General features: G+C 60.2%; 1 protein-coding gene across 1 annotated transcript; it reads right to left on the bottom strand.

Annotated features, from left to right (window-relative positions):
• Positions 1 to 688: 688 nt before the first annotated feature.
• C7H8orf90 (chromosome 7 C8orf90 homolog) lies at positions 689 to 5303 on the bottom strand. The gene is made up of 2 exons (XM_055348033.1): positions 5195 to 5303; positions 689 to 1202 (listed from the first exon to the last, which is right to left on the bottom strand). Exons 1-2 carry the CDS (start codon positions 5259 to 5261, stop codon positions 703 to 705), a joined length of 567 nt encoding a protein of 188 aa, XP_055204008.1. The 5' UTR covers positions 5262 to 5303; the 3' UTR covers positions 689 to 702.
• Between the last annotated feature and the right edge of the window lie 5947 nt (positions 5304 to 11250).

Here is an 11250-nt window from a genome sequence, read left to right as displayed (position 1 = left end):
GTGGTCCAGGGCAGAGGCCAGGTCATTGCTGGCCACGCTGGGCTCAACAGACTTTCTCAGCCCCACACGGGGGAAGCAGGAGGCAGCCCCTCCCCAAGGACCAGGAAGGGGGAGGCAGCAAGTGAGGGGCAGGTGCCTTGTGGTGCCCCCTCCTTCGCGTCTCTCTGCCCCACGCATGCCCTCCACTCCTTTCTTTTCTCTTCCTCTGTTCTGCTGCGTCGCCCCTTCTCCCGGCCCCGTCCCCATCCTGCTGCCCCCTCTATCATGGGAAACGGGAAAGCTGCCGGACTTGGTGTCTGCATGTGGCGAACTAAATCCCAGCTGTTCCCTGGAGGCATGGGGCCTTGGTATGCTGGTCTGTGGGATGGGGACGCTAGTCCCCACCGCAGAGCTGTGGGGAGGGTCCCAGGGCGTGGGCACTGAGGGTGGAGGCCCGGCCCCCCACCCACCGTACCCGGGTCCTCCTCCCTCTGAAGAGGGCCTGCCTCCGTCACCGTTTCTACTGCGAATGTGTTCACTGCACCTTCGGACCCATGCGGCTTCCCAGGCCCACCGCTGCCCGGCCTGGCCCGGTGTCCCAGTTGGGTTCCTGGTCCACCGTCCCACCGTCCCACCGCCCCCCTTCCCCGCCTGGCCCAGCCGCCCAGGCCTGTCGGAGTGTGTGCAGAAAAGCGCCCAGCGCGGGAGAGCTGGGGAAACTCTTTATTTATTCTGTTCGCTCTCGGGGCAGCGGCGGGGCCTGGGCCAGCCTGGGGGTGCCGTCGCTGGAAGCGCTGGCCTCGGGCTCCGGGAAGGCGGCGGCGGGGCCGGGCCGCAGCAGGACGAGGCCGGGCCCGGGCCCCGCGCGCGGGCGTAGCTCAGGGCCAGCAGCTCCAGGCGCCGCTTGCGCATCGCTGCCTGGGCCGTGGCGTGCAGGGGCCGCAGCAGCGCTGGGGGCGAAGCTCCGGGGCCGCGCAGCAGGAAGTCGAAGTCTGCGCGGTCGCGGGGGTCGTAGAAGAGCGGCCCGCAGGCGGGGTCGGGCCCCGGCGGCCAGGCGAACGGGAAGGGCAGCGTGAAGTTCTCGGTGAGCACGCGGATGGCGAAGTCGTCCTGCTTGCCCAGCGCGCGGTAGGCGCGCCCGATGCCGCGGAAATGCGCCTCCCAGAGCTGCGCGTCCCCGCCGTAGATGTCCGGGAAGGCGGGCTCCGGGGGCGCCGCGGGACCTGCGGGCGGAGGGGACAGTGAACGCCCGGCAGGGCGGGGAGGGCCGGGAGCGGCCCGCGCAGGCGGGAGACCAGGAGGCCGGGCGCGAAGAGCGGTGGCCAGTCTGGAACGAGCCGCCGAATGAGCTCGAAAGGCAGAGCTGGGGATGGCCAGGGCCACCTGGTGATGAGGCGAGGCCGGGCCCTGCATTTCTGAGGGAACAGCAACAGCAAACCAGGAAGAGAGGGAGGTCCTGGGTGTACGGAAGGGGATACTCTTTGGGCAGAGCCTTCCCGATGGCGAGGAGGCTGCAGACTTCGGCCAGCGTGACCATGTGGGGACTGAGCGAGCTTAGGATGTTGAGGTTCTCCCTGAAGACAGCGGCCAGCTTGGGGCAGGAAGTGAAGCAGTCACTCTCAGTTGAAAGTTGATCCAGCCGCTGTGCAGAGAATGGACTTTGGGGGCCCAGCTTCAAGGTCAGATCCAGGGGAGGACAAGATGAACATGAGGATGGGAAAACACCACCTGGGGAGAGGCTGCAGGGCCAGATCGCCAGGCCTTGTAGACCGAGACAGGGAGGAGCCTGTGGGGACAGCCTGGTTCGCAGCCTGGACACAGCTGACCCTGGAATCCAGAGGGAGGTGTGGCCCCAGGAGGGAGAGGAGGTGGAAGAGGAGTTTGGTTTTGGTTCAGTCATGCCACCCTTCAGCCTATCCGTGGTCCCCAGAAGGCACCCACGTTCCTGGCCCATGGTCCACACCCTGCCCAAATCCAGGTCCTCCATTCAGGAGAGACCCCTACATTCCTTCTTTCTTTCTTTCATTCAGCAAATGTGCTTAGCTGTAGGGATACTGAAGTGAGCAAAGCAGCCATGGGACCTCACTTGGGCACACAGTCCAGGAAAGAATGTAGTCAGGTGGACACAGGAGCCAGACCAGGCAGCTGTCTGGGGATGGCCACACTGGGAGGCTAGGAAGTGGGAATGGATGAATATGACCATGAATTGTCAGATCCTTCTCCCAACACCCTTGGGAGGGGTAACAATATTCAGTCTGTTTTACTGGTGAGGATACAGACCCAGAGAAGTCATACACAGATGCCAAGCTGAAGCCCTGGGCTGGGCAATCACTTTCCACTATGCCACGCCCCCGGCTCAAGGGCCTTTTGATTAAGAGTCTCTTCCCTCTGCACAAATATTCACTGAGCACCTACTGTGTGGCAGGCAGGCTCTGTTTGAGCCATCAACTACAGCCATGAGCAGCACAGACGTGGGGGTCCTTCCACCTGTCAGGGCCTAGGCTAGTCTTTCACCTTCCATGAGCCTCTGAAAATGGAGCCAACCAACCCTGTTCTGCTGCAGTTGCAGATGAGATGACATTGACCAGCCTGTTTGATCAATGGGAAGTACTTTCCTAAATCAGCACCGTGGACAGCGCCACGCTGGGGATAAGAGTGGAGCCCCGAGGCTGGAGAAGATCCAGCTCACACAAGAGCCTGGACTGCTCTGCTTGTAGAGGGGTCGAGGCTGGAGATAGACACTGGGGAGATGATGTTTAAGCCACAAAACTAGATGAATCACTGAGGGAGTGGGGTTAGAAAGGGCAGAAGCGCAAGCAGAGAGCTTCGGGTCCTCCCTCCTGACCAGGTCAAGGAGATGAGGAGCCAGTGAGGGCACCAAGAGGGAGCGGGCAGTGATGGGAGCGTGGGAAGTGTAGGAGCAGGGACCTGGGCCGTGTGCTGCCGGCGCATCACATCAAATGAGGCCCCACAAGTGACCTCGGACTTACCAGCGCAGAGGTCATTGATGACTCTTGCTAGAGCTGCTTTAGTGAAGCACTGGAAATTGAAACCCAGTGAGAGTGGGTTCAAGAGCAAATGAGAGGGGAGAACATGGAGGCAGCAAAGACAAATGACCTTCCTGAGGTTCGGCTCTGAATGTGGAGCAGAGAAGTAGGGCAGGAGAAGGGAAGTGGGGTCAAGAGACAGGATAAATCGCAGCATGCTTTCATGCCAGTGGGAACGACCTGGGAAAGAGCGGTATCATGATGCAGGAGAAAGAGGGTGAAGAGTTGCTGGAGTGACAGCGTGAGTTGGGGGATGGAATGAGAGAAGGTGAATGCTGCCTTTGGCTGGGAGGAGGGATGGGGCATTCACAGGAGCAGGCTGAGGTGGACAGTGCCCAATGCCACAAGTACAGTGGGTGGGCACCAGCAAAGTCCTCTTCCAATGCCTTCAGCTTCTCAGGGAAGGAGGGTGCAAGGCCAGCAGCACAGTGTGAGGAGAGAGACGATGGGGGCTTAGAGGGAGAGAAGGTGCGAGGTGGTTGCTAGGTGAGGAGAGGCTGGGCAGACCAGGGAGGGCAGCGGAGCAGGCCTCCTTGCTGCTGAAGCCAAGTGCAGGCATTAGCAAGGCGGAGTTCACTCAGCTGCAGCCCACTGCAAGGGCACAGGCAAGGGTAGCAGGGAGATGGGGCTGCCAGACTAGTACAAGAAAACAGGAGAGGGGCCAGCGAGGGGGCAGAGGCCACGGCAAAGATGTGAGGAGGGGTGGAGGAGGCCAGACAGGCGGAAGACACGGTGGGCTTCCATCTCACTAAAGGCGTGCTGGGGCTGGCCCTCGAGGGCAGGAGCTGGGGCGAGAATCCCCAGAGTGCGGTGAGGACAAGGGGACTGCAGTTTGGGTACAGTTTGTCGGGTGGGTGGCTGGGTGAGAGGACAAAATCCTTGGGGGAGTCCAAGGGGCTGAGAGAAATCACCAATAGGATGACAGGAGAGCTAGGGACAGGGCAGGGCAGGGGCCAGGGTCTTCAGGAGCGAAGGCATTGACCATGGGCAGGGTGCACGGATGGGTGGGCAGATGAATGGGTGGAGGAGTGGGTGGATGGGTGGATGGATGGATGGATGGATGGATGGATGGATGGATGGGTAGGTGGGTGGGTGGATGGATGGATGGATGGATGGATGGATGGGTAGGTGGGTGGGTGGGTGGGTGGATGGGTGGATGGATGGATGGATGGATGGGTAGGTGGGTGGGTGGATGGGTGGATGGATGGATGGATGGGTAGGTGGGTTGGGTGGGTGAATGGGTGGGTGGATGGGTGGGTGCCTAGGTGGATGCATGGATGGGTGGTTGGGTGAATGGGTGGGTGGATGGGTGGATGGATGGGTGGGTAGAGATGTGGGTGGGTGGATGGATGTATGGATGAATGTGTGGGTGGGTGGATGGGTGGGGGAGTGAATGGGTGGGTGGGTGGGTGGAAGTGTGGGTGGATGGATGGATGGATGGATGGATGGATGGATGGATGGATGGTTGGGTGGGTGGGTGGGTGGATGGATGGATGGATGGATGGATGGATGGATGGATGGATGGTTGGGTGGGTGGGTGGATGGATGGATGGATGGATGGATGGATGGATGGATGGTTGGGTGGATGGATGGATGGGTGGGTGGGTGGGTGGGTGGAAGTGTGGGTGGATGGATGGATGCATGGATGGATGGATGGATGGACAGATGGATGGTTGGGTGGGTGGGTGGGTGGAAGTGTGGGTGGATGGATGGATGGGTGGGTGGGTGAATGGGTGGGTGGATGGGTGGATAGATGGATGAGTGAATGGATGGCTGGCTGCCCCTCCCACTGCCTCTGAGATCCAGAGCTGGGTTTTAGAAGAGGCAAGGGCAGGAGAATGATCTGGAAGAGGCCCTAAAGAGTGAGAAGGACCCTGCACACCTCCAGGTCCATAGATCCAAAGGCTTCAGGAAGAGAGCCAACCCCTTCCCTGGGGACTTCAGAGCATCAGAGCATTGGGGAGGGTAGGGAGGAGAAGGACCTTTACAGGGAGGCTTTGATGCCCCCACCCTGGCCCAGCCCCACTGCCACTCTCCTTCATGACCTTGGCAGAGCATCTTCTTCTGGAAGATGGGTCAGAGGGCCGCTTCCTGCTCCCACATTCTCAGAGCCCCAGGTGTCCCTGTCCCCCTTCCTGTCCATTCCCCTCCCTCACCAAGTGTCTCACCTGGAGTGGCTACAGAAGGAGGGGGCAGACCTGCTGGGCTGGGGGTCCCAGGACAAGAAGAAGCCATGCCAGCAGCCCGGGGGACAGGCTTCTGTTTACTTGGCTGCCCAGGAGATGGGGAGGGGCCTCCCAGGGGAGGGCAGAACCTTGCATTTAAAGGGCCTCCACTCAGGAGTGGGCTGGGGCTGTGGGGGAGGCTGAGTGGGGACCTGTGGGCTCGGTGGCCTCTTGCGCACTAAACTCTCTGTGGGCATCACTGCAGCCCCTCACCCAGCACCCTGCCCCTCGCCTGGACCCTGCAGGGCCACACTCTGGGCCAGCCTCCCATCCTTAACCCTTCCCATTGCACCCAGCAACCCTCCGAGATCAATCCCCAGTCACATCTGCTCACCTGCCCTGCTCAGGGACCATGAGAACCTGGCACCCAGAGACCGCCAGCCTGTCCCCACCAGCACTCTTCCTCCTGACTCACCTCGGGTCAGCCTGGTGTCCACAGCCGCAGCCTGTGAGTGCCCTCAGGGCAGCCGAGGCCTTGATCCAGCCTCAGCTGGCCTGTCCCTCCAGACCACGGGGCTCCCACAGGCATTCCCGAAGTCTTCAGAGCCCGGGTCAGCAGTCCCCATCTTCAGCAACTCCAGTAGTCCCTATGAAGCAGGTCAGACCTTGCCTCAGCCACAAAGAGCTCATGGGGATATCAGTTCCCCCAAAGTGGGATCAAGTGCTGGTAGGGGTGGGGACATGAGACAGAGAAGGGAACAAAGCCTGGGAAGACGCATCCCAGCACAGTTTTACCGGGGATGGCCTCAGAGCTACCCCGCCTGCCCAAACAGCCACGGCTGCTGTATCCCCAGCAGGTGTGGCTTGCAAGGAGCCTGGCAGCCAGAGATGACCTCAGGGAAAGAAAGGTGAGTGCTCCCAGGGGCCTGAGCTGGGGCCTGGCTCTCCACAAGGAGAACCCCAGCCACAGACTGGGATGTGATCGAGCAGTCAATGCCCCTGGTGTTTGAGTGTCACTCATGCCAGGCTTTCTGTTACCACAGCCTCTAGTACAGCAGGGCTGTGACGCAGGACAGGATGGGGCTTGACGGGGGGGCAGGGCCCCCTCCCCTCTCCTGGTCTCTGTATTTTTGCACCTCCACATCTCTGTGCAGTTGCCTTGAGAGGGTGCCCTTCCCACTCTCCTCTGCAATGCAAACTCGTGCTCCCCCTTCAGGTTCTGGCTCATACCACCTCCTTCAGGAAGCCTGCCTGGCCTGCTCTGTACCTGAGAGCCTCCCAGGCCTGGCTGGCACCCCCATCAGAAGTCATTTGTTTGGATATGGTCCCTCCATTGCCTTCCATGGGCTCCCGTGTGTCCTGGTGCTGACCTCAGGGTGCACATGGTCCCATGTCCAGGGCCCCGCCCCTCGGGGCCACACCCTCTGAGCAGCTTAGGCTCCAGCTCCCTCTGCTGAGATTCCTAGGTCAGTGCCAGCCTCAGACTTAGGAAGGTGGGCATGCGGGAGGCAGGGAAGGCCAGGGTTGTCATAGCAAAACCCTGTACCCATTCTGTCTTCCCACCCCCCTGAGAACCCCTCAGGACAGGCCTGGGCCACATCCTCTGGGCCAGACTTAAAGAAAGGCCTGCTCAGCCCCAGCAGGTGAGCCGGAACCCTTCTCCCCAGACAAGCCACACCCCACGCCCTCCCCCACCTCCAGCAAGGCTGGGGTGCAGCCTAGGAGACCCAGCAGAGGCCGAGGCTCTGAGTGGGACGCTCGAAACCTGTGGGCTGTGCAACCTCCTCACCTCCCTGAGCCTTGCTTGCCCATCTGTGAAATGGGGCTGAAGACCTGAGGTGAACGGAGAAATAAATGGGCCTTTGAGAAGGGACAATACAGTATAAACAAAGCTGGAACTCAACCTGGCCTTGGAAACTCCCCTTACCCTGGAGGCCTGGCTTCCTGGCCACCTCGTGATGGGACCTTTGTGATTGAAGACCCTCCGATCTTATGGGGTGCGGGGCTGGGCCTGGAACCTGCCACGGCGCTGCTCTGAAAGGCACACGTGTGTCTCACATTCACTGGTATAAAATGACAGACGTGGAACAGGAAATCGAGCTCCCCGCATTTCTGCACGCGTGGCTTCTGCACATGGTCCCGTGTCCGGGGCCCTGCCTGTCCAGGGCCCTGCAGGTGTCCACAGCCGCAGCCTGTGAGCGCCCTCAGGGCAGCCAAGGCCTTGATCCAGCCTCAGCTGGCCTGTCCCTCCAGACCACGGGGCTCCCACAGGCATTCCTGAAGTCCTCAGAGCCCAGGTCAGCAGTCCCCATCTTCAGCAACTCCAGTAGTCCCTATGAAGTAGGTCAGACCTCACCCCAGCCACAAAGAGCTCATGGGGATATCGGTTCCCCCGAAGTGGGATCAAGTGCTGGTAGGCAGCACGTGTGCACAGTTCCTTCCCGTTACTGTCCTGTGTGACACCCCCCCCAGTGAGGTCACAGTGCTGGGATGGCCCCTACAGGCGCAGTGCTCAGGAATATGGAGTGTGCCTGGGATCTGGTCTCCAGCCATGAGGTCTACCCCCTCTGCTTCCTCCGTCCAGGCCCTGAGCACCATCCGCAGTCCCAAGAAGCAGCGTCCCAGTGCCCCCCGTCCAGCCTCCACCCCCGAGCCTTTCCTGAGCCCCTGCTGGGTCAGGCTCCGAGCTGGGCATGGAGAAGGATGGGAAGGCTGAAGCCCAGCCCTCCAGGCACCTGTAGGCAGGAGCACACCCAGCTCTCGGACCTCAGAATCAGCCATGGTGAGTGTGGTCCTGTATTCACATGGCCCGCATGTGTTTTCCACCTTCCTGTGCTCCAGCCAGGTGGCCCCCCAACACCAATTCTCAAGGCAGGTGCAGGTCAACTTCAGCTCAGCCTGGTGGGCTCCGGCCGAATGATGGTCCTGAATGGCAGCTCAGCTATCAATATCATTGTGTGACTACGAGAGGAAGAAACAGTTCATCCTGACATGCTCATTCTGCAGACCGCCACTGAGCACCTCCTGGGGACCAAGCCTCAGCTGGCTAGTGGCCTCTAAACCAAGCTGTATCAGTCAGGGAGACATCTAAGCTGTTGCAACAAAGCACCCCCAAATACAGTGGCTAAAACAAGACAGAACATTTGTCTCCCTCCTGCAACAGTCCAGCCACTGCAGGCCTCGAGGGCAGCTCTGCTCCATGGGGATACTCAGGAGCCCAGGCTCTTTGGCCTGTGGCTCTGCCCTCACCCGGGGGTGGGTGTCCTCATCTGCGAGGCCGAGGTGCAGTGGCACGTACCGCATCCCAGCCCGGGAGGGGCAAAGGCAGTCGTGGGCTGGCAGCTTCCTATGGAGAACACAAGGAGACACTGCCCACTCCACTTCTCAAATTCCAGGGCACTGCCCACTCCACTTCTCAAATTCCAGGGCACTGCCCACTCCACTTCTCAAATTCCAGGGCACTGCCCACTCCACTTCTCAAATTCCAGGGCACTGCCCACTCCACTTCTCAAATTCCAGGGCACTGCCCACTCCACTTCTCAAATTCCAGGGCACTGCCCACTCCACTTCTCAAATTCCAGGGCTGAGGATTTGGTCTTGTGGTCCCCCTTGGCTGCAAGAGAGGCTGGGACATGCCATCCACTCCTGGGTGGCCATGTGCCCAGCATCTGGAGGGACAACTTCATTTGGCAGCAAGAATGAAGCCCACCCAGTGTGTCTCAGTGTGGGCTCTCCTGCAGCCGAGAGTGCGCTTCCTGGAGCTGCTGTAACTAATTAACACCATCCTGGGTTAAAGTTGCATCCCTGGGCCAAAATCAAGCCAACAGGGCTACGCTCACCCCAGAGGCTCTGGCGGGAGCCTTCCTCACCTCTGCCGGAAGCTGGTGGCCGCCTCCCTCCAACCTCTGCCTCTGGGGCCACACGGCCTCCTTTCTTTCTGTAGTCAAACCTGCCTCTGCCTCCCTCTTGTAAGGCCAGACATGATTGCACTGGGGGCCACCTGGATAATAATGTCCCTAAAGATTCTTAATTTCATCCAGCTACAAAGCCCTTTTTTGCCATAAAAACTAATAAGTCCAGGTGCCAGGCATGAGAGCATTGACATTTTTGGGGCATTTCTTCTGCCTACCACGCAGACCCCAAGGCAGCAACTCAGGGCAGGCATGTTCTTGGGATGTGATCCCAGGAAACACTGTGGGGTGGGGGAGGAAGAGAGACTCAGAAGGTGGGAAGCCGGATTGGCGTAGTCAAGCACTCAGCATCCTGGAAGCCACCGGGGCTTGATCCCACTGGGTCACCCCATCGGAGGGGTAGGGCTGAGCCGTCTGTCCCCGCCCCCAAATCATGGGTCAAGGGCTGCTCCCAGGAAAGCTGGATTCCCTGGTAGCTTCAGCAGTGGCCAGAAATCCCCCCAGAGAGAAACACAGGTGATGGCAGGTGAATAATAGGAATGACGAGAGCCTAAGTGTGGGGTGAGGGAGCAAGAGCATCTGTGCCCAGCCCACCCTCTGGTGCCTCTCTACTGTAAGCTGGGAGGGCAACAGAGAGAAACCCAGAAGGAAATGCCACTGTGAAAGGGAAATTTGCAGGGAGCTCTGACAATGTCGAGGTCGGGGGGACACTCTGTGTCCATTCTGTGATCTGAGATGGCCTTTCAGGGAATGATGCTGAAGCAGGGGGTAGGTGGGCCTTAGGAGCAGCGTGTGCAAAGGCCCTGTGGCAGGAAAAGCCCCAGCCCCTGAGGACCATGAAACATCAGCCCAGGAGGCCTGTGGCTGGTGAGCAGTGAGCCGAGAGGAGGCCGAGGGCACCGGCAAGACAGAGGAGACGCAGGGGACTTGTAGGAGCCAGCCCCCTTCTCCTGCCTGGGGCCATGGCCTGACATACATTCCTCCACCATCAGCATCACCCCGTCCCCCCAGCAGCCCCCCTGCTACACACTGGCCTTTGCTGCCTCCTCCAGCAGGTCAGGAAGGCCCCGCCTTCCTGAGGGACAGAGAAGGGGGCCCGGCAGAAGAAGCCTCTAGGTGGAGGCATGCAGACCCAGGCCCCGGGGGGTGGCTGCGGATGGAGGAGGGAGAGCAGGCCCAGAGGAGGGAGAGCAGGCTCGGAGGAGGGAGAGCAGGCTCGGAGGAGGGAGAGCAGGCTCGGCTGGCCTCCCCAGAAAGGCCCTGGGGGGTGGCTGCCGATGGAGGAGGGAGAGCAGGCTTGGCTGGCCTCCCCAGAAAGGCCCCTCCCAGCGCTCCCCCCGCTGGGAGTTATTTTTAAAATCTCATTTTCAGAAAGCGGAGGAGAAAACCTCTTTCTTTTGCCTTTTCTCCACTCTTTTTTCTGTGAAAGCGTAGGAGGGGGTGTGGAGGAGGAGGGGAGCCCTGGAAGGCGAGGAAGAGCCCCTGGGCAGTATCCCAGCTTGGGGACCCGGGCCTGCTGCTGACCGGGGCTGCCCCACCCTGTGGACCCCAGAGCTGCCAGTGGGACCCTCCCTAGGCAATCTTGGCATAGGAAATCAACCATCTGCAGGATGGGGACCACCCAGGGCCAGGAGGTGGGCACTGTCTCTGCCCCCCTGGAGGGGCCTCAGTCCATCCCTGCTGTGCACCTGAGGGCAGCGAGGCTCAGAGAGGACAGGGACTCCCTCAGCCGGGAGCACAGAGCCCCAGCAAGAGCCCAGAGCCCCGCCAGGCTGCAGCTGCTAGGGGAGGGCCAACCTTGAGGCCCTGCAGCCCCCCTTGGGGATCCCAGCGCTGCCACTAGAGGCTGGGTCGGGTGTGCTCAGTGGTGGTTGTTTGTGGTGGGTGTTTTTGTTTTTCTGTGGTAAGAACACTTAACATGAGATCTACGCACTTAACAAACATTTAAGTGTGCAGTGCAGTTTCGTTAACTATGGGTGCAATGTAGCACGGCAGACTTCTGCAACTTATCCTCACTGAAACTTTATCCCCATTCAGCAGCAATGCCTCCTTTCCCCTTTCCCCGACCCGCCCTGGGAACCACCATTTTACTCTCTGCTTCCGACTTTGACTATTTTAGATTCCATGTAGAAGCAGAATCAAGCAGCA

Source organism: Gorilla gorilla, chromosome 7, assembly GCF_029281585.2.
Source record: "Gorilla gorilla gorilla isolate KB3781 chromosome 7, NHGRI_mGorGor1-v2.1_pri, whole genome shotgun sequence".
In the NCBI taxonomy this organism is placed as follows: domain Eukaryota; kingdom Metazoa; phylum Chordata; class Mammalia; order Primates; family Hominidae; genus Gorilla; species Gorilla gorilla.
The sequence above is the reverse complement of the archived record's forward strand: the minus strand, read 5'-3'. Positions and strand labels throughout refer to the sequence as shown.

Excerpts from the sequence above, each read along its gene's own strand:
- C7H8orf90 (XM_055348033.1), bottom strand. The coding sequence starts at position 5,261 with ATGGCTTCTTCTTGTCCTGGGACCCCCAGCCCAGCAGGTCTGCCCCCT. Across the intron at positions 1,203-5,194 it reads TCCTTCTGTAGCCACTCCAG|GTCCCGCGGCGCCCCCGGAG; the intron begins GTGAGACACTTG and ends CTCCGCCCGCAG.